Source organism: Bactrocera latifrons, unplaced genomic scaffold (assembly GCF_001853355.1).
Source record: "Bactrocera latifrons isolate USDA-ARS-PBARC rearing strain unplaced genomic scaffold, ASM185335v1 scaffold_43, whole genome shotgun sequence".
In the NCBI taxonomy this organism is placed as follows: domain Eukaryota; kingdom Metazoa; phylum Arthropoda; class Insecta; order Diptera; family Tephritidae; genus Bactrocera; species Bactrocera latifrons.
Genome location: NW_017537079.1, coordinates 1,588,510 through 1,611,080, shown reverse-complemented (window position 1 = coordinate 1,611,080; position 22,571 = coordinate 1,588,510). Strand labels below are relative to the sequence as shown.

Below are 22,571 nucleotides of genomic sequence, written 5' to 3'. Positions count from 1 at the left end.
GATGTGGGACATAGATATATTCGATTAACGATATATCGATAAGTGTACCATCAAATATCTATCGTTTTGCATACAAATATTTATTTATCATTCATATATCAAGTATACGTGTTCCAGATGTGAGCTAAAATGACTAATTATTCTCAAAAATAAATTCACGTTTATGTTTTTAAATATACTTATTTATTAGAAATAATATGCTAAGTGCACATACCCAATATTGCAATCTCAAACGTAAGTTTAAAGTAATGGTACGCCAAAATAGGTATTTAATAAAATCTTTATTCTATTTTATTAAATATATTGAATTTTGTGTTCAACTTCATATGCATTTATCTTTATCTATGTATAAAGTGTATATGATCCTGTTTACTTGTTCATACGTCAAATAATATTGTATTTCAAACGTAATAACGAGTTTCACATACAAATGCATAAATAGTTTTTCTTGGGACTGTCATTTTTAAAGAAAATCAACTTTCCAAAATTGATGTCTCTACTTTTAAATAAATTGCCGCTGTTCCTCAATTTTTATGCATCGACTGCCATAACTGCTTCGTTTGGTTTTGCTTCTACATCCTCTTTAAGCGGTTCTTTTTTTCTGTCAAATGTTGCATAACCATTTTGTTTGGATGCCAGAGGCGTGAGGTTTTCCGCAGTTCGCGATCTAAAAACAAAATCGTAATTATGAATAACATAATCTAAACAAAACAAAAAAAAACCTTAACCTATAATACCCTTCACTAATAAACAGGACAAAAACATATAAAAACTTGATTTTGACTGGTCAGATATGCTATTTCGTTGCCTTGGACAATAATCGTAAATTCTTGCGAGGATAATTTGTAAAATAAAAAGGTTTCCAATAGAATTCCATTTTGATTGATCAATATTCATTCAGCATATAGCTTCCATGCTATAGTGATCTGTATGATTAATTTATTGGAGATTGTACGGTTGTCTTAGATTTATTAAAGTTTGAATTCAACGACTTGATTTTAAACTTTTACTTTGCATGAATTTGGTCAGGGTATAAATAATTTTTCAAAAATATACTTACACGGCCTTTAACACATCTAAATTTGGTATATTTTTTGTATATGTTTTCACGCCTGACGCCTCCAGAGCAGCCAATTCAACTGGATGCATAGTTTTTTTGTGAAAACGACAACTTGGTCCTGTCGAAAATGTTTTGTCACAAAAGTCACATGAATACGGTCGAAGGCCAGTATGTGCAATTAAATGATTTTTAAGCGTTTTAGCACGTTTGAAAAGTCGTCCACAATAATCACATTTGTGTGGCATCTTGTCCGAATGGACGAGTAGGTGACTATTTAGTGTAGCGCGCGTGCTCAGTTGTTTGCCGCATTCTGTACAAATATGTTTGTCACCATGTATCTGCATGTGTCTCTGAAAAAAATACACATTTTATGTCATCAAGCTTTATTAATTGTTCAACTTTTATAAATACCTTCAAACGTTGTTTTTGCTTAAAGCATTTTCCACATTCTTTGCATTCAAAGGGCGAATAGTCCGTGTGTGTCAACATGTGTTCTTTAAGTTGTCCCTTCGTGCGGACGGCATCACCGCATGTTTCGCAAATAAATGGACGTTCGTCATCATGTATAAACTTTATGTGTTGCGATACGTATTCCTTTGTTACGAATTTGCGATCGCAGTGCGGGCAGGGGAATAATTGTCGATGGTCTTTCATATGTTCCTTTAAAACTTGTTTACTATCAAATAAGCTTGGACAATGCCGGCATAAGTGTTTACTATGCTTTTTCTTTACGTGCACCGAATAGTTACATCTACGATGAAAACTCATTAAACAAATCCCACAAATATGTGCCGTTTCTTTGGCTATTTCGGTAGAATCTTCTGACTCTACACTGTCATTATTAGTTTTATTTTTTGTACAAACTTCCTCGTCTTCATCATCAGTATCTTCGGTATCCATTGGTAAATTTAAATCTTCACTTATGCTTTTATCGTCGTCATTTACAGGCGCGCGGGTTTTCAATTCTGTGAATACTTCCTCTTCGCCGAATGGGTCTTGAAATTCTTCCTTTTTCTCAAACTCTTTAATAAACACTTCTGCCGGAAATTCATCACATCTTTCATTTTTTATTTGAACCGATAAATTTGCACACTTTGGCACGGGCGAATCAGCAATGAAAATTTCTTCCACTGGCAATTTGCTACTACTGGTTTGTGTCAAAATAGTCTCTTCTCTGCATAGACCATATCTAGCATATAAAGCTGGCAAATTGAGTTTGGTCTTATCATCGCTATGCAAAAGTTCATGGTACAATTGCTGAACCTTTTTAACGTTATCATTAAATTTAACAAATGATGTTACCACATCGAAACACTCAGTACAAACAAAAGGTGAGAGCTTCTCATCTTCCTTAATCTAAAAAAAATTTTAAATTATGTTTAAGTTTACAAATTTTTTTGTTATTCAATCACATTTACCTGAACGTGAAAGAATTCATCTATAGCAGCAAGTATGTTTAACGAATTGTAATTGTCACTTGCGAGTGTGGATTGCGTATAGTGTCCTGTTAAAGCATTAATACACTGCACTTCAGCTTTTGCACAGAGCCGACACCAACGTTTCCATTCCTCAAAGAAAGTATTGCTTTCTTCCAGAACCAAGGGATATTTTTTATTCAATTCAATAACCGACATTTTTTAAGTGTTATATTTCTTGCCGTTGTTATTAGTGATAATCTTCAATTTACAACACATATATGTATGGCTTCCCTCTTTTTCTGAAGTATGTCAATATTAAATATAGATATTTAGTTCACTTTATTATTCTCAGTGACGTTTATTTGGTTTTGGAATAATGGTCTTTGCTTATGAATATTAATTATGTATACACACTGGTAAGTTAGTGCTTTCCTGTAATTTGTAACAAATATTTTATTAACCTTTTAGATATGTAAGGGATTGGTCGATACGTATATATCGATAAATTATAGCTTAGATGCACTATTGGGTTTGAGGACCAAGGCAAGACTCTTTCGCTAAAGAAATTTTTTTAACCATCACATAAATGACAGATGACCCTAAATAAGCACTCACTTTTAAAATCAGTCGCCTTCAAGCGTGAAAGTTGTGAAACACTTTTGGGATTTATAAATTTGTCTTCTATCCCATTATAGACCCATTGGAATTAAGAGTGTGTTAAATGGGGCTCAATTTATGGATGAACTTCGAACATAAAACTCATTTCTAAAATTGAGTCTAGTTTATTTAAATATAAATTAAAAACAAAATTTTACATGCACATATGCAATTATGTTTCAATGAAATTATGTCAGCGATCTTCGATGGCTTTCGGATAGCTTACATTCACTGAACATTAAAGCTTTTTCGACAACTGTCTCAATGTTATCGATTTCAATAGTCGATAAGTTTGTGTTACTCCAACATCATTCTACCAACAAAATCCAACATTCTGAAGTCTGGCAGAGGATAATCTACGGAAAAAAATATAAAACAATGAACATGAAAAATATATCTTTATTATCAAATATCACTACACAATATTTTTACCTCTCATAGTTGCGGGATTTTTAAAATACGTAGCCGAGCTGGTGGTTGCTTGATTCATGCTTGATGAAAAATCCATCGCCTCAGTACTTGGATTTTCATTTGCATTGTCCGTTCTGCACACAGAAATAAGAATTGGAAATAATATATTATAATATACATATAATTTAACTTACAATGAGTTATCCTCACTACCCGCATCGCTTTTAATATGTTTGCCTGCTTTTAACATTTCTAGTTCAAGTAGCTTCTCGGGATGCTTTTTCTTTTTGTGTTGACGACGAGTAGATGGAGCCGAGAACACTTTGTCACAGAAATTGCATTCATATCTCTTTTCACCGGTGTGTATATTTAAATGCACTTTTAAAGTTTTAATAAGCTTGAAGGCTCGCCCACAATATTCACACTTATGAGCCTTATCTTCCGTATGCACTAGTAAATGCTTATTAAGTGTACATCGAGAACTTAACTCCTTGCCACATACTGTACAAATATGCTTTTCTCCATGAATTTCCATATGTCTCTATAAATGACAATAAATTTTGAACAACAATAACTAAACGGGAGAAAAGTTAAGAATACCTTTAGTCGTTGCTTCCGTTTAAAGCTCTTTCCGCATACTTTGCATTCAAATGGTGAATAGTCTGTATGTGTGAGCATATGTTCGCGTAAAATGGTCCGAGTGTGCACAGCTTCGCCACATTCTTCGCAAATAAATGGACGCGAATTGTCGTGAACAAATTGGATGTGCCGTGTCACATGAACTTTTGTTTGGAATTTCCGATCACATTGGGGACACGGAAAAATGAGCCTTTCATCCAAAGGTATATATTTTTTCATGTGTCGCTTCAACTCGTATTCAAATTCATATTTACGTGGACAATTTGGACAACTAAACGGCGTTGCATCACCAACAATTTTATGTATTTTCCTCATGTGACTGGTATAATTGCTGCTACGTTGAAAACCCATTGAACAGATGTTACACGTAATTTTAGGTTCCAGCATACGTCTTTCCGCTGTCGACAAACGCTTATTCTTTTTTCTCTTTGTGCCTTCATCTAATTCAATTTTATGCTTTTTTTTCATATGTGTTTTATAATTGCTCACACGCTGAAATCCCATTGTGCATATTTTACAGGTAACTACATATTCCGTTCCATCTGCCTTCTTGACAGACTTATTTGAATCAATGCTTTTCTTTTCTGAGGTTCTGGTTTTATTTGTATACTTTTCGTCATCGAAGTAATTATTGTCAACTGCATCGAAGTCATCGCTGCTGCTGCTACTACTTGTATCATCGAAGTCCATAAATGTGGATGCAGTCGTTGTTGGTGGTGGTGCGGATGATGCTTCAACAGCTCCGTCTTCACATTTTGTAGCTTTAACTTCACAATCATCATCTTCTGTCTTGATCACAATGTCCGGCTCACATATTACAGGTAAACTTTCTACAAAGATTTGTTGTTTAGTTGGTAAGAACGGCGCCTTAATGATTGGATATGCCGGAATGAAAATGGATTCAAGTGGAGGTTTATCTTTATTAGTGTTTTTATCCATTGTTTACAAAATACGTCAGCAGCTTATTCACATAGAAATTCACTATTTCTACAAAACAAAAGGGGATGTGCAATAACAATCGATTTTCTATAAAATCGATAATCTTATCTAATTTTTTACGATTTCAATATAAAACTTATAATTTTCACTACATTTAAAGTTTTAAAAGGGTTGAAGCGGTAACAAAATTTATTAAATATGGTAAATATGCTATTATTAACATTATAATGTTTCAAAGAGTTTCAGTTAAAATTTATGAAATATTTTTTATTATTATTAAATTCTTACACGTACATAAGCATATATAATTTTGCTAATAAAATTAGTTAATAGTATCTTATAGATTTGTATTGAATTGCACTTATTCTGTTAGACTGTAGTCATCTCCTTTGCAATAACTTCTTTACTTATATCAATGTGCCTTTGATCTAATTTGGGTCTCTTGCCTAAAGAAAAATTTCCACTCTGTTTCGGCGCTACAGGTGTAAGATTCTTAGCTGTTCGGGTACTAAATATATCAGTTATCACTAAATTATAAAACAGTCACAGTATATACATACTTACACCGCTTTTAGGACAGACAACGTAGGTATATTTTTTGCTTTAATGGGTTTTTCGCCGGAAGCCTCCTGAACAGCAAATTCAAACGGATGTACATGTTTTTTGTGTGTACGACAACTAGTTCCATTTGAAAAGGTCTTATTACAAAAATCGCAGGAATATGGTTTCAGACCAGTGTGTAGAATAAGGTGATTTTTCAATGTTTTTGAACGTTTAAAGGCACGTCCACAATAGTCACACTTATGTGGCATCACATCAGAATGTACAAATGAATGAGAATAGAGTGTAGCACGAGAGCTCAATTGTAAGCCACACTCAACACAAATATGCTTCGCTCCATGTATATCCATGTGTTTCTAAAAATAATATGATAAGCAATTTTTTAATAATAACTATAATTCATTACCATTAGGCGAGTTTTCTGTTTAAAACATTTACCACACACTTTACACTCGAAAGGAGCATAATTTGAGTGTGTGTGCATATGGTCACGTAATGTGTCTTTACTGCCCATAATTTCTCCGCACTTCTCGCATATAAGAGCTGTCTTATGAGCATGCACAGATTTTAGGTGTTGGGTCATTAAGCCTTTTCTGTGAAATATTAAATCACAGTTAGGACATGGAAACGTTGTGTCCTCTAATGGTATAATGAGCCCATGCTTTTTCTTTACATGTAATCTAAAGCTACTGAAGCGTTGAAATCGCTTTGGGCAATGCTTACAAATGTATTTACATTCATTTAGGCTTTCCTTCACGGGAAAAATTAAATTATTTTCGGGTGTATTTTCACTGCTCAAACATTCCACTTTTGTAAGTTTTTTATCGTCTGTGTTTTCTATAGACATTTCATCCGATTTTTTTGTAGCAGCAACAACATCCTCAAAGGTGGAAAAGATATTTGATGACCCACTACTTTCACATTCGCAAGTTTCATCTAATGGATCTTTGCAGTAATATTTTGTATTATGGTTGCTGTCTAAAACATCGGCGTGCGGCTCATAAACTATTACATTTGAGAAGGTTGATGCTTGCGTGTTTATGATTGGTGCTGAATTACAGGGACTAGCATTTTCACTTAATTTGTTAACCAATTGTGAAACATCTTGATTTACTTGATACTTTTCAAATAAGAACTTAATGTCAACCGCAGTACCTTCTGATTGTAGAATTTCCTTATACATTTCTTGTATCTTACATACACGGGTAGCAAATTTTACCAAAGATGTAAGCACTAATAAGCATTCAGCACACACGACTTGGGGCATCTTTTCTTTGTGGTTGAACTGTTGGGTAATTAAAATTATACAGCAATTGAACTTTGTTAAATACGATATACCTACCTTAATATTAAAAAATTTATTAATTGCTGAAATCATATTAATTTTATTGTTCTTCGTTGCCTTAGCTGAAAATATATTGATATTTTTAATATCAGATTTTGCACAAAATCGACACCAGATACTCCATTCAAAATCCATATTTCCAACATTCAACTTGTTGAGAATGCTTCAAAGCCTTAATTGTCTAATTAAAACTAATTGTTCCTCTTATTGTTTACAAAATAGTCTCTTTACCATATCGTACCCTTCAGATGCTAAGGAATTTAATTTAAATCGAAACACATAAATATGGTTCACACTGTGCAATAATTGCATTTTTATAATTTTCATTATTGAATATTAAGTACTATTAATAAAAATTAATTTTATTTTTGTATTGCTACATATTATAAAATTATAATCACACATATTCATAAAAGGCTTTTATAAATTGTCTAAATTTAGAAGAAATTTTGGTGATTTTTGAATCAGTAATTATACACTGCGTTCCATTTCATCTCGTTTCACGTAGTTTCAAAATGCAACTCTACGTTTATACATTTGACATTTGCAGCTTGGATTTGTGAGGATAAAAAAATTGTGTCAACATTTTTATTGAATTAAACGAGAAATTGTGATTGTTGCTTTCATAATATTTGGCGTTTAAAATATATTTGCTTAAAACATAAAGAGTTGGAGAAGCTTTAAAGAATGCTTGCCTCCAAATTACCACTTAAGACAATAGCTGCAGAGGCGCGTAAAGAGTCCATTTCACCAGCTAATGACAACATGGCTTGGAAACGTTGGTGTCGATTATGCGCTAAGGAAGATGATGAAAGTCATTTGTGTGTTTTTCCAGAAATAAATGAGCCTGGGAAATTGGTGGACAGTAGTTTGGCTACAACAATCGGAAAATTTTTCTGGGTTAATGTATGCTGTCTATTTGCATTTATTAACAAATTGTTCATGTATGCTTATTGCATTTTTTTGCTGAAATTTTAGATTAGACCAAATGATGGACTATCAAATTATGTTTGCATTGAATGTCACACATTAGTATCGTCATTGACGCAATTTACAGAACGCGTTAACAAAGTACAGGCCATGTTCTGCGCATTACAAAACACTGGCCCGGATAGCACAATGAACCTGAATGAAGTTAAGCTGCAATACGGTTTACTGGATATGGAGTTTGATCATATTATAAAGCATGAGCGAAACATTACAAAGGAAGTCAGCAGTGAGAAGCAATCAAGTGATGAAGACGAATTCGAACTGGTTGATGAAGATAATAAAGAAGAATTTTTTGAGTTACGGGAAAATAGAGAACGTAAATCGGGTGAAAATTTTTCCGTTGAACTTGTTAAGCGCGGAATTAAAAGAAAACGACAAGACGTTGAGCGTGATGACGATGTAGACAATGATGGCCACAATATAATATCGTTTGGAGCATTGTTGGGTGAATCCGAAGATGACACAGAAGAGCATTTTATTATCGAAAATATGGGAACGGAAGAAGAGGAGCTTGATGATGAGGAGCTACTACGACAATTAAGAGGAGATGATGACGAAGAAGATGAAACTGAGCAGTTGCAAAATGCAAAAAGAGAGGAACTTGAAGAAAATTTGAAAAGTAGAAAAACTGACGAAATTTCTGAAAATCTTAATGAACAAGAAGAAGAAATCGAACAAAATGTTGATTCTGAGGATGGTGTTGGTGGTGGTGAGAAATCAGCGCAAGTAAATAAAATTGATTCAAGTAGTCGGGTGCGCAAGAAACGACGAGGACGCCAACCGAAATATGAAGTAAGTGCGGAACGTGCAAAAGACGAAGCTGAGTCAACGGATACAAATGATAATTCCCAAACATCCACATCCTACAAGTATGAGTGTAGCATATGTCAAAAGAAATATAAAAATGCAACATCCTATCGTAAACATATTATGGAAAAACATAACAAGGAACCAGATATACCAGATTTCAAATGTGAAACCTGCAATAAAATATATCCCACAGAACGTCAATTGCAAATACATGCGCGCTCACATCTCGCGCTGGAGGACAAACTCGATATACCGTGTCCATATTGTGAACGTAAATTCACCAAAGTGGCCGTGATGCGTCAACACGTGCAAGGATTTCATGAAAACAAGAAACCTTTCATTTGTGACGAATGTGGGCGTTCACTTAGAACGCTAGCAGCGTTAACTGAACACAAATTAGTGCATACCAATGATGCACCATTCGAATGTGAAGTGTGCCAGAGGGCTTTTAAGAATAAAGCGCGATTAAAGGTAACATTTCATTTGTTTGAGGTAAAGTTTCGCATTTAATTTAGGCTTTCGTTTTTAACCTAGGTACATTTAGAGACACACAATGACTCCTCATATATCTGCACGGAGTGTGGCCTTAAGTTGAACACACGACGTACATTAAAAATGCACATGCTCGTGCATTCGGATGCGAAACGTTACAAGTGTGATTTCTGTCCCGCAGCATTTAAACGCACTAAAGCGTTGAAAAATCACTTAATCCTACACACAGGCATGCGACCGTACAAGTGTAATTTTTGTGAGAAAACCTTTTCGAATGGCTCCAATTGTCGTTCGCACAAAAAGAAAATGCATGCACAAGAGTTGGCTGAGGAAGAGGCAATGGGTAAAAAAGCCGAAGCTGTAACGGTGCCCAAATTAGAAGAGCTGCGTTCGAGGTATTTTAAAAAACAAGCAATAAATTTGTTTGTTGTTTGTTGTGTTTTTTGTTTTTAATTTTAGTACTAATAAATAAAATATCCATTTTTAGTACCAATGTTGTTGGTAATCCGCGTAGGGTGCAGCGACATCAAGGCGGTTTGCCGTTACACATGCGCCAATTGTTAATCGCTGCCGAGGAGCGTGCAAAACGTGAACAAAACACGCAGCAGACGAATGGCATACAATCAAATGCTGGTGTTGAAATGACTGAGGAAGAAACCCAAGCACATTCAACGGCTTCTACGTCGCAACATGAAGATGACGACGAGTCAGAATTTATTGAATTGAACGAGGACTTGCTGCGTGATGACGATGATGATGAAGATGAGGATGATAAAGAAATGATTGTATATGAAATAATTGCTGAAATATAAGTGTCGCATACGAATCATAAAATACAACACATTATCCAAGATAGGCTGATTGCTGTGAAAACACTTTTGTGTATATTCACCTTATAATGCGTAACTATTACTTTTGAAATGCAAAAACAGCAAAACAAACATTACATTTTAAATATGTTAAAATTATGAAAAAAAAAATAATTTTAATATTAATAGATGTATGTATGTAACTGCATATGTATATAGATTTAATGAAATTGAAATTTATTTTTAATATTACACAAGTAATAATTTATTACGAATCTTCTTGTTTTTAAGCTGTAGTCCGTTAAATAACTGCAATAAAATTTTAATTTCATAAGAAATAAACACAGGTGTATAAATTTGTAATAACACCGTTCAAAAAAAAATTTTTTTTTTACTAATTTTTGGTGTGTAGAAACTGAATCATAATCGGACCTAAAACTCAAGTCGACCGGCGTAATAGACCATTTTTATCAAACGCAAAGTTAAGACTAATTGGAATTTTTTATGCGGTTGTTGTTGTTATTGTTGTAGCGGCAGAAATCTGCCGAGTTGACAGCCCTTGGTCGAATAATAATCGGGATCCGTTCCTGTTACGTATGCCAGACTGTTGTGGGAACGTTTTTTAAATCACTGGGAAGTGCAAATTGTTTGACAATCACATTTTTTTGAAGCCACCATTTTGTTAAACTCAAAATTTTGACTAGTTCTTCGACAAAAAATACCTTAACTTCTATTTCGTCGAAGTTATAATACCCTTCACAAATACAAAAGCTCCCACACAATTACTAGATTTTGATATAGTGTTGTTGTGACGGCATAAAACATTCCTGAAGAAATTTCGAGGCAAGGTACCGAGTTGACAGTCCTTGGCCGGATAACAAGCCAGGTCCGCTCCGGTTACATCCACCCGATTGGCGTGGGACGGTTTTTGTAGCGGTTTCTAGTCCCCGCTTGCCTGTTAAGGATCGCATTGGTTGTCATCGAAGTCATGTAAGAAGCTAAGGTAAGGTGCTGTTTAGACAGGGTCGGATCATCGAGAGAGGGCTGTTAGATGAATGTGGTTCGCTGGACATTAATAGAGGTGGTTAGAGTCATGCGGACATTCCTGATAAGCAAGAGATTAACCCGTTACAGTATCCAGAAAAAAGTTGAGTAATGGTCACTCCAGATCCTCAGGGCAACTCGCGCTCTTCGTCTGCAATAGCTGGTGGTTGGACTGCACTAAGAGGGAGTCGGTGAAGGTGCTGATGGCTCTAGTGTGAATGTCGGTCAGCGCATGTCTAAAGTTAGTTGCGTCCGAACTCTGGTCGGTGTACTTTTTAATGTCGTCGATGTAAACAAGTAAGGACATGTTGATATTCCTAAAGGCGGTTTCGCTTCAAGCAGACGACTGCAGGGACGGTTTTGCGAAAACATCTTAGAAACAACTGCTCGGAAAGGAGTCTCTCGCGGAAACATTAAGAGGCACTATTTAGAAGTCCGCAGTCCAGTGTTTTACCACGTCTCAAGTTTTGAAGTCTGCGTTTCACTAGATCTCGACGACCAGATTGGTGCGGCGTAGCTTATTACCGGACGGCCTCTTATGTTGCTAACAACGTTTCTTTGTCCTTTTGACATGAGCTGACGGCAAGAGACGTGAAAATATCGTTGTGGCTTTGCGCTTGGGGGTTATCGCGATCGTTTGAGGAGAAAGGAGGAAATGTGAAGTCTAAAATCTTAGAGTTATTGACGGCCAGAGTTAAGATCCAGTCTGTTCAAGATCGTTGCGGATTCACTCGGGAAGAGCGTCAAGCTTCTTGTAGAGAAGAAGCGAGAAAGTTGGGAGTCTTTTGACAGGTGCAATGTTACGAGGATCGTTTGCTTACAGGTTGGTTTTTGATTTTGGTCATGAAGATTAAGTGAACTTTACGAAAGCCATATTGCTGGTGTGCTGGACTCAGGTGGCTGGTGAAGCAAGGCTTCTGGGGAAAGGAGAGTAATCGGATGATAATACTACCTTTGGTTGGCGAGTTTCCTTAAGTTTCATTATTAGGACCACTCTGCGTCTTTCCAAACATCGGGTAATTGAAGAGTGGTCAGCGACAGGTTGAGGACAACAACAATCACTTCTTTGTTTCCGGAATTTACTCAGACTTTTGTCTCCCGAAGGCTCATTTCGCTGATCTAAAAGACCTTACCTTGTTTGGAAAGGTAAGTTTTTAAAATTTCTAAAACGGTCAGCGACATGTTGAGGACCACACATCCGGTTCTATGTTACCGGAATTGACTCAAATTTTTTTCGGTCGAAGACTATTACTTCACCGATCTAAACCTATTCGGAAACGTAAGTTTTAGGTTCCGGAGGACATTCTGCATATCCGCTTTGGAATACAAGGAATACCAAACCTTTTCAAAATACTATAAATTGTTAATAAGTGGGTCTTCCAAAAAAAAAATCACAAAAAAATGCTTCTTTCAAAGTTGCAAGTGCCTACAACTCCTTAAGAGACACGCGAATATCTCCTTGACAGAAAATGCAGTTCGTAATAATTTAAAATTTTTTATTTCCCAAATATACAGCATTTTCATTTTGTGGCCATTTCCGTACATGTATTCTCAGTCATGTTAAATAATTCCGCTGGAACTTCTCTATCTTCTCCAGCACAGACACGGTGAGTTCATTAATATATTCCTTTGCTTGCGTCTCTCTCGCAACAAAATCGGGTAGACTACGCTTGCTGACATAATGATTCGGCAAATTAACCTAAAAATATTTTAAATAAGTAAGCGATAATAGCGTTAACGCAAAATCTTAGCATAAATATGTACCTTATGTCGGGCAATCGATTTGAGAATAAGCCAGAGCACGTAAAAACTGAACCAGACCGTGAAATACAGCGGTATGTACCACAATTTGCGACCAATATAAAAGTAACTGTACTTCTTGACACGTGGCTCTGGTGGCGGTTCCGGTGGTGGCATTTCTGTGGTAATTGGCGGTAGCGTGGGTGGTGGTGGATGATCGTGGTGATGATGATGGTGGTCATCATAAATGATTTCAGGATAATGCGGGTAGTAATGTGGATATGAGGGAAAATGATCATGAAAACCAAAAGAATGATCGTGATGTGAATCATGTGGATATGAATGAATGGGTGCTTCATCGGGCTGTTGCTCCACCCAACCGGGCGGTGGTGTAGGATATTCGGTATCATCAACGGGTGGTTGATGATCATGGTCGTGGTCTTTAAATAACAATATATAATAGATATTTATATACACATAAATGTAAATCTGCGACGGGTTACTTACCATCTGCGCCCATATCATCGCCACCAGCATTATCTTTACCACCCACGTCTTTATCTCCATCGCCCATAGCGCTGGCCGGTAGCACGCCAATTGTGTCATCGGAGTCGGCATCACTGGCTGGCGCTTTCGCATCGTCGGCATCCTTTCCTGCTGGCGGTAGATTGTCGGGATTTGTAGGTCCCGGATATTTATAACCGCTATCATTACTGCTAGCTGTGGCTAAATTGACATTCGACGGCAACGGGCCAGATGGCGCTGCTGCGTAACTATTTACATTGCTTGAGGGTAGGGCGGCTTTGGGGTCTTGGTAAGGCGATGAGTAATTTGAATTTACGTTCGGTGGAAATGTGTAGATATTTTCCGGTGGTTTGTAGGTTTGTTGCACAATTTGAGAAGCAGCTGCCAATTTGTTGCTGTTGCCAGCATTGAAAGACTGTGCGTGATTGTGCTTATGCTGCTTGAATTGACCAGCTGCGGTTGCTTCACCGGGCGTGAAGCGGTCACTAAATGGGGCTGTAAGAATGTGCAATTGTACCGCAATAGATTAAATTTGTTTCCAAATTTACATACTTTATAAAACATGTGTATCAAAAAGTTTGGAACTACAGAACTTACTTATTCGAAAGCCAACTGACTGAACTCATCTCGAATTCTAAAGACTCAACGGAAATTTTTATTGAACTACCCACCTATTCGCGATTTATATAACACATGACTTGAGTTTTGAGGATTCGTTTTTTGATCTATTCATCTATTTAAAATTAGTCAGACTTTCACTAAATACTTAGTAGTTCCTTGAAGCTTTGAATTTTGATGCAGTACAGTACAGTTATATACAGGGTTTGTGCGGAAAGTAATAGCGTGCACGCACCGCCTGAATTCGGTAAAGGGCGTTCCTAACTAACGAACGAGTAGCTGGTCGGTTGTTTCCGAGTTTTTGGAGAGTCAGGACAAACATTTTCACGCGATGTGCTTCTGTGAGTGGTGAAAATTTAGCGTTCGTATCAAATTCTGTGTGAAACTCATATTTCTACTAACGTAATCACAAGTGACGAGTCATGGATCTGTGAGAATGACCCTGAGACAATGAGGCAATCATCCGAGTGGAACATGTCGGCGTCTCCTCGCACAAAAAAGAGAAAAATGAGGAAATTCAAAGTGAAAACGATTCTAATTGTCTTTTTTGAAATTAAAGGCATCATCCACCATGAATTTCTTCCTCCTGGACAAACCGTCAACGCCAAGTTTTACATGGAAATCCTTAAGAGACTCAACGAAAGGTTAATCGGGGCCGACAAGACATTGTAGCCGATTGGAAGTTGCACCACCGCCCCGGCTTTCTCGTGAACAACTACCTAACTAAAGCCGGCAGATGTGACACACCGTATATACCGGCCTGGCTCTATTACAGCTACAAATCTTTTCGATTAAACATTACCTGGCTGGTTACTATATCTCGTACCATGGTTTCACTTCTAAAGTAACTACAAAAATTCGATAATGTATACAGACACCGAGCAATTATTATTATTATTGTTAAGCACATTCTATACGTGCACGACTCTACGTCTTCCAACGTTTAATAGATCTCAACCCACTGCAACAGTCTACCCCTCTACTACCATATATCCACGCAAAGCGCTTACCTTTACCGCTGAGTTTATTAATTTCCGCTACGTTTGGTGGTCTGCGTTGGTTAAACGCCTGCGGATAGTTGATTTTCCCGATGCTGGATGTAACTGGCTTTTCACGTATCGCTGGCGCTGGTAATGGTGGTGGACTTTTGATTAAAGGCGTCATAAGCTGATTAAAATTATATGTTGGGCGATTGTAGTCGATAGCGCGGCCAGTTGAAGCATATTCTTGCAAAGCTGGCGATGGCTCGGCCAGCGTTGAAGCCGCAGGCATGTCATACGCCTCTGATTGCTGTTGCTCATTATCAACCGTGAACACGGGATTATGGTTGGCGTGCATTATGATGGCTGCCTCCGTATGTGGTGAATTAATTTCAATATTGTTGCCATCAACTTTCAGGCCAGCAGTAGATGGTGTGACATATAAGATGGGCTGCTCAGCTGCATATTCTTTAGCTTCTTGTTCATAAGTAGGTGCAAGTCGTTGCTGAGATTGCGCGGTGGGCTCTGCTGGTCGTATTGCGGTTTCGGTAGTCGATACTACATTGTCACTTGTATTGAAACTGTGAATAAAATAACCAGAAAGGAATTGGATATAATATGGGCAACTGTTATTGCATGAAAAGTGTAAACAAAATTGTTTATAAAAAAATTGTATTTCGAAGTGGAACGCCAGCTTACTATCGAGACAATGGAACTCTTTAATATAAAAGATAATCATAGCTATCAAGGTAAGAAGGTAAGAAGGAGAGTTGAAGCTTTGTATCTTTCGGTAATCAACCTCCCAAGAGAAGAACTCAGGCTACTTATTGCCTTCTACACTGGCCATTGTAAGCTCAAGAAGCAGTTATTTAACATGGGACTAGCTTTTTGTGTGATGCCGGTTGCGATTTGGAGTCTGAAACACCAAAATACCTGCTAATTGACTGCACAATCAATCTGTAGTCGCAGTATAAGGCCCTTGGATCCATGTTTCCGAATAGGGATCATATCGCCTCAGTAAAGCCTAGCAATATCTTGAAATTTACCTATTTGCTGGAGCGAGTTAAGACGTTGTGACTTGGGAAGGGCACAGCAGACCCCAGGTCGCGATTCAATGCTCATTTACTTATCTAATGTAATTTAATCTTTCAGTTTCGTACTCGATACTTGAACTTAGAAAGATTACGGATATGAACTTGAAGTAGTACTTTCAAAATTTGTAAACAATCGACTAAGAGATTTATCTTAAAGAATATAACCTCGGAGAGCTAGACGATATTTTAAAAATTTTAAAGACGTTTCCAAGACAAGCGACTGGAAGATTTAGCTTGAGGAGATGACGTTGAGGAACTACAGGATATTTTAAAAATTTTACTGAATACTACAGATATTCGACTACGATATTTTCCTCGAGTAATTTGACCACGGAGCCCTAAATGATATTTTACAAGTTTTAATGGCATATTCCTGACAAACGACTCGGATATTTACCTTAAGGAATATTCCTCCGAGCACTATATATTTTGAAAACTTTTGTATCGTACTCAGGACAATCGACTAGAAAACTAGCATCGAGGAATTCGACCTATAATATTTTAAAAATTTTGGTGATCTACTCCAAGTGCTCCAAAGTGCTAAAATCAATGACTGGTTCACCACGAGTACCGAAGAATAGCTGCTTACAGAGTCAACGATTCCGAATTACGAGTTCAGGCTCTTAAAGGACACTTTACTGTAAGTTATCCCTTGATAGGGTTGAAGAACTGTTGATTCTTCCGTTTTTGGACTGAAAAAGTTCCGATCTTCGTGGCCATTTAAGCTATAAATCAATGAATTCTCGAATTTCTGAATTTGACCTTCGAAACTTTGAGACTCATATTTACTCCTCAAGACTATTCTAGAAGTAAAAGAGTATTAAACATAGCCGTTCTTTATAGCTGTGCGCTGTGATTGAGAGTGGTATGGCAAAAGCACTCGGGGTCGGGGTTCTCAGGGCGGCCTCGGTGTCTGCAAATATTTTTTGCACTTTTTTTAAAACTAACTAATTGTGGAAACCGGCATTACGCATACTACTTCCACCCTGGTTCCCAGTTTTCTCTGTATATCTTTATTTGTATGACAACTGCGCTTCACGAATGCTATAGTATAACCTCAAATAATTTTTCAACTTCAAAATTTGTCATATGTCATAAAATATGCTTAAACACTCACTTTAAACCAAAATACCTACGTTCTTGGATAAATTAAATCCATATTAAGGGCTTTAAAGATTTTTGGCCCTTCATTATTCGCGCTATCACTGCCGCTGTGTTGCACTTGAGCATAGCCTTGTGGGTGCGCGAGCTGCTGACTGAGGCAGGCGCAGCCGATTAGCAAGATCAGCACTTTTGAGAAATGTCTATGCCACTGAAACATTTCTTTTTTTTATTATTAGTATAATTTTTTTTTTTGGAATTTGTGTTCCTTCTAATTCAAAAATTTATTTTATATTTTACGCACAGAATTCCGTTACTCTTAACATTTTTTTTTTCTAATTTCGGCGCGATTCAGTTTTTAGCGGAAATGCAAAAATGCGTAATTGCGCATGCGCACCTGTTTTTCTATAATTATCGTTATTTTTGGAATAATTTTGTTTTTCAGTTTTTTTTTTTGGTATAACTAATTATTGCGCATGCGTACGTGTTTTTCTATAATAATCGTTATTTTTCGAACAATTTAATTTTTGGTTTTTTTTTGGTATAATTATTTTTATTGGTAACACTCGTTTTCGTTCGTAGGATTAATGCTGCGTCGCACTGATGCTGAGCGACCGTTTGAAATACTAAAACTAGACTGAAAGCGCACCAATGAAATTTTCATATTTTATCACCAGTGCTTTGGAGGGGTAAACCGCCGACCAAGTTGGTTGACCTAGTAATTTTCATCRTTTAACTGGTCTACTTTTATTATTTATTAGCTCCTACGTTTCGCGCTTTCATTTGCTCCATATCGTCGTGCATTCTTATAAATATTGCGCCTAACTGTAGGTATATGTAAATGCGTACACATATGTATGTGTTAAATCCACATTACCATATGCATATACACATATGTGTGTGTGTGTGTGGTGAATATACAAATAAATGTCCGATCACATTTCTGCTTGAAACTGCTAATGCAATAGTGAGGTGTTACTTTCATTTCGTGGCATGTTCTCGAGAAGTTAATATATATACTAAATAGTTTTGTTTTTTTGGTAAATAAGAACTATGTAAATTTATACTCGTGCCTCTCGGCTTGTGTGCGCACTAGTTTTTAACATTGTTCGTGATTTTTTTTCCGTAGTTCAGTGACTACTGTGCACATACTTTGTCATTGTAGTGGTTAATTCCGGTTAACTGTAAAATTTCTTATTAGATTTCTACAAGAAATCGACTTTTGAGAGGTTAGTGATTCTGCGCAATTTTGTTAAACATTGATGGGTAGCATCGAATATTTTATATATATGCAAGAGGAGAAAGTGCAGGCCTGTTAATTATTTTTAATAATATATAATAAACTAGAATTGGAAACAAGTGAAAGTGTTCTAATATGCCCTTGGCATATTAGTAAAGTATCTAAAGTTGACTCAAACCTAGGTATTTAGATTTTGGGTAAATTTTGAACGCGGAAAATGTTTCTTTTTTAACTCTATTTGCACTTTACTTAGTGGTTATTAATATAAAAAAACAAAACTTGAGTCTTCATGTAAATAGTAGACTGTGGCTTCTTTTTTATTGACATAGACATCGCTTACGCAGTTATAACCGAGTTTACCACAGCGCTGCAGTCGTTCTTCCTTTTCGCTGTTTGGCGCCAATTGGATATTCCAAGCGAAGCCAGGTCTTTCTCCACCTGTTTTTTCTAACGGAGCGGAAGTCTTCCTCTTCCTCTGATTCCCCCGGTAAGTATTGCGCTGAAAGCGCTCTTGGGAGCATTAGTGTTTTCATCCAATCGAACGACATGGCCTAGCCAGCATAGCTACTGTCTCTTAATTCGCTGAATTATGTCAATGTCGTAAATTTCATACAGCTCATGGTTCCATCGAATGTGGTATTCGTTGTTGACAATGCGCATAGGACCATAAATCTGCCGTAGAACTTTTATCTCGAAAACTCGTAACGCCGACTCGTTAGATCTTGTCACCGTCCATGCATCTGCAATATATGACAGGATAGGGATGATGAGTGACTTGTAGAGTTTGGTCCATGCCCGTCGAGAGGGGACTTTACTTCTCAATAGCCTACTCAGCCCGATGTAGCACATTTTGGCAAGTGTTATTCTGCGTTGGATTTGGGGGTAGACATTGTTGTTGCTGTTTATACTGGTTCCAAGATAGACGAAATTATCTACGACTTCGAAGTTATGCCAGTCAACAGTGACGTGGAACCAAGTAGCGAGTGCGACGACTATTTGTTTGATGACAGGAGATATTTCGTCTTGTCCTCATTCACCACCAGACCCATTTGCTTCGTTTTCTTAATCAGTCTGGAAAAAGCAGAACTAATGGCGCGATTGTTTAAGTCAATAATTTCAATATAATTTCCGTACGTTTATACCTTCTCTATTCAGATCTGTAGCACGAGTTATTTTCTCCAAGAGTAGTTTGATGAAGTCGCACGATAGGGAGTCGGTGTTGACGGAGTTTTTGGTATTTGCCCAGATTGTGGGGTCTCCTTTTTGTGGATGGGGCAGAGCACACTTGAACTCCAATCGTTGGGCATGCTTTCGTCCGATCATATTCTACAAAGAAGCTAATGCATACTCCTTATTAGTTCTTCGTCCCTTTGTTGTTCATCGTCATCGATTGGGGAATCGGGCTCTCCATCTCCTAGTGTTATGCCTTGTGCCTTCACTGCCATTCAGCAGGTTCGAGAAGTGTTCCTCCATAATTTCAGTATGCTCTGGGTATCAGGCACTAGATAACCTCGAGGGGTTCTAAAAGAGTAGGCTCCGGTCTTGAGACCGGTAGGCCACGTTCGCTGCCGCCAAAGATCGAAAAACTCATTTTTACAATCCAATTAATTGAAGAAAGGAGGTTTTAAACTTCATGTTCAAGAACTTAATCGTGATAGTGAAGATTTTGAAAGCATAATTTTTCCATGAACTTTCAAGTCTTGCTATACCTATATTCATGTTATATATTCTTGTATAATATCAGACATTTTTTTGACTTAGAGTCTATGCAGGAAATGATGTACATACAATATTACCGATTTTTAAAATACAAAACAAATTTTTTCTACTCAACACCAACAAGAAATCAAATATAATACAATTTTCATGAGCGCATAAAGAGGAGAAACACCATTCTGCACAGAGCAGCCTAAATAAAATAGTGCTGCTGCAACATAACTATTAACACCATACACGTTCTAATACGGGGTTTCTTGCGAACCGAGCGACTACAAAAACAAATTTGTTTAACAGTTGCACACTTTCTTTGCAACCTATGAACAAATTAGATTAGTCTTTTAATTTGCATGTGCTTCCAAACACTCTTACATTTGCATTTGTGTTATTGTTCTATTTGCAAGATCTCCGCAGTAAGTTGCAAGTGTAAGCCAGCTATAAGTAATTGCTTGTTGTTAGCGCTTTGATGGCCAATTTTTTCGCAGTACTTATGAAAATTAATTTAACTAGATGTGGAAATGCAGTTGTACTTAATTGAATTTAGTGCCTTACATATTTGTTGGTAAATGTTAATTTTCTCTACGTTAGATCGTTACTTGTTAAGTGTGTTAAGCCGTGGGGAAAAATAGTAAGACTTTGTTCATATTTTTTAAATTTTTTACTTATTCTTCAAAATCTATGTCGTCCCCCTCATGGTAATCAACCTTGGCCCTAATATACTTGTGTCAGCGTTTCTTCCAATCCTCGAAACAGTTGTTAAAGTAAATTTCTGGAATAGCATCGAAACAGTTTCCGCAGATCGGTCGTTTGAGTTTGTTGAATAGCCAGAAGTCACATGGTGCTAAATCAGAAGAATACGGTGGTTGCGACACGATATCGGTTGAAAATTTTCGAAAAACTCACGAAGAATAAATGCAGTATGCGAAGGTACATTATCGTGGTGCAAAAACCAGGAGTTGTCGGCGCATAATTCCGGCCTCTTTTTACGAATAGCTTCTCGCAAACGACGCATAACACTCATATAGTATTTCTGTTTGACAGTTTGACCGGTCAGAAGGAATTCGGACTTCATCACACCTCGATAATCGAAGACAACTGTCAGCACAACATTAATTTTTGCCACCTTTGAAGTGGTTTTTCGGCTTCGGTTCCCCCTTGCCATGATATTCGGCTTATTGATTGTCTGTTTCCGGGTCGAAAGCAAAGATCCAATCGCTATTTGCTAGATTGTCAAATTCATAAACCCATGCCTCGTCACCTGTAATAATGTGTTTGATGAGCGTAAGATCCTCATCTAGGTTGTCAATCATGTCGTCTGGGACCTTTACTCGAAGTCGTTTTATTGATAGATCACGCGTGTGTCATGTCAAGCTGTTATGTTACTTTTGTTCAGAATTGTTTGGAATTTCATGGAAAGTCGTACGCCTGAACAACGTTGCCACATCATTCAACTTTATGATCAACTTAATCGGCCTACCGGGTCTACTATTCGCAATACCATCACCCATCTTGAGATACAGCAATCATTATTGGATAATATTCCACCAAATAGACCACGTCTAGCACGTAATGCAGAAAATATACCAGCCGTAGCTGAGAGTGTCCAAGAAGACCGTGGAGACTCGATTCGGCGACATTCGCAGCAACTCGGACTGTCTTATGGAACGACGTAGTAAAAAAAACAGTTTGTACAATAACTGAAGTCACTCGATCTTTCAAAGCAAGCTACATCGCTTCGCTCTTGAAAAGTTCCAAGAAGATTAAACGTTTTCGAGCCAAATTTTGTTCAGCAGTGATGCTTATTTCTGACTCAATGGGTAAGTAAACAAGCAAAATTGCCGCATTTGGTACGAAGAGCAACCTGAAGAGATTCAAAAAGACGGCTCCACTTTCGACACATCACACACTTCGGTGAGCAGTTAATTTCATGTTTTTGGACGGTCGATTGACCACAAAGATCGTGTGATATCACACCATAGATTTTTAAGCACTGTTTCTTCAACTTTTTCCATGTCATCGTCATTAAACGAAGGTGGATGGACGACTCATATAATGCAATCTTTCTTTGACTTCATGAACTTCACTGAATGCTGTTTACTATTCAAATACATCTGTTCGTGATAACGTAGGGTCGCAAAAATATCGGAAACACAAAATTTCTAGTAAATATGTTTCATTCATTTTCTTTTCCCTATAAAAAATCGCCAGAAAACAGATAACTTTTTGCGTCGCATACAAACGGCACATGCTAATTGACATATGGAAACCAAACTTCAAACGCACATAAAAAAAGTTGTACCGAAATATGGAAAAAAATTTTGCCGTTTCAATTTGCGTGCGAAGTTTAAATGGATCAATCCGAGTCAAATTTGATCAGATGGC

General features: G+C 37.0%; 5 protein-coding genes across 6 annotated transcripts; 1 reads left to right on the top strand and 4 right to left on the bottom strand.

Annotated features, from left to right (window-relative positions):
• Window positions 1-262: 262 nt before the first annotated feature.
• Window positions 263-2,973, bottom strand: LOC108972837 (oocyte zinc finger protein XlCOF6-like). Its single transcript, XM_018939673.1, has 4 exons — window positions 2,479-2,973; window positions 1,472-2,416; window positions 1,061-1,410; window positions 263-667 (listed from the first exon to the last, which is right to left on the bottom strand). Exons 1-4 carry the CDS (start codon window positions 2,692-2,694, stop codon window positions 532-534), a joined length of 1,647 nt encoding a protein of 548 aa, XP_018795218.1. The 5' UTR covers window positions 2,695-2,973; the 3' UTR covers window positions 263-531.
• Window positions 2,974-3,217: 244 nt separating this feature from the next.
• LOC108972839 (zinc finger protein OZF-like) lies at window positions 3,218-5,207 on the bottom strand. The gene is made up of 4 exons (XM_018939676.1): window positions 4,147-5,207; window positions 3,741-4,087; window positions 3,568-3,680; window positions 3,218-3,491 (listed from the first exon to the last, which is right to left on the bottom strand). Exons 1-4 carry the CDS (start codon window positions 5,122-5,124, stop codon window positions 3,433-3,435), a joined length of 1,497 nt encoding a protein of 498 aa, XP_018795221.1. The 5' UTR covers window positions 5,125-5,207; the 3' UTR covers window positions 3,218-3,432.
• LOC108972835 (zinc finger protein weckle) lies at window positions 4,922-10,295 on the top strand. The gene is made up of 5 exons (XM_018939672.1): window positions 4,922-5,006; window positions 7,539-7,936; window positions 8,009-9,301; window positions 9,365-9,717; window positions 9,810-10,295. The coding sequence occupies exons 2-5, from the start codon at window positions 7,718-7,720 to the stop codon at window positions 10,132-10,134; spliced, it is 2,190 nt and encodes a 729-aa protein (XP_018795217.1). The 5' UTR covers window positions 4,922-5,006; window positions 7,539-7,717; the 3' UTR covers window positions 10,135-10,295.
• LOC108972838 (zinc finger protein 699-like) lies at window positions 5,418-7,291 on the bottom strand. 2 transcript variants are annotated; one of them, XM_018939674.1, is made up of 4 exons: window positions 7,028-7,290; window positions 6,092-6,970; window positions 5,689-6,041; window positions 5,418-5,632 (listed from the first exon to the last, which is right to left on the bottom strand). In XM_018939674.1, the coding sequence occupies exons 1-4, from the start codon at window positions 7,163-7,165 to the stop codon at window positions 5,494-5,496; spliced, it is 1,509 nt and encodes a 502-aa protein (XP_018795219.1). In that variant the 5' UTR covers window positions 7,166-7,290; the 3' UTR covers window positions 5,418-5,493. The 2 variants fall into 2 exon arrangements, with proteins under 2 accessions (XP_018795219.1, XP_018795220.1); XM_018939675.1 differs by having other exon boundaries at window positions 5,542-5,632; window positions 5,685-6,041; window positions 7,028-7,291.
• Window positions 10,296-12,654: 2,359 nt separating the features above from the next.
• LOC108972812 (histone-lysine N-methyltransferase 2E) lies at window positions 12,655-17,843 on the bottom strand. The gene is made up of 5 exons (XM_018939638.1): window positions 17,269-17,843; window positions 15,069-15,619; window positions 13,423-13,935; window positions 12,940-13,355; window positions 12,655-12,874 (listed from the first exon to the last, which is right to left on the bottom strand). Exons 1-5 carry the CDS (start codon window positions 17,451-17,453, stop codon window positions 12,731-12,733), a joined length of 1,809 nt encoding a protein of 602 aa, XP_018795183.1. The 5' UTR covers window positions 17,454-17,843; the 3' UTR covers window positions 12,655-12,730.
• Between the last annotated feature and the right edge of the window lie 4,728 nt (window positions 17,844-22,571).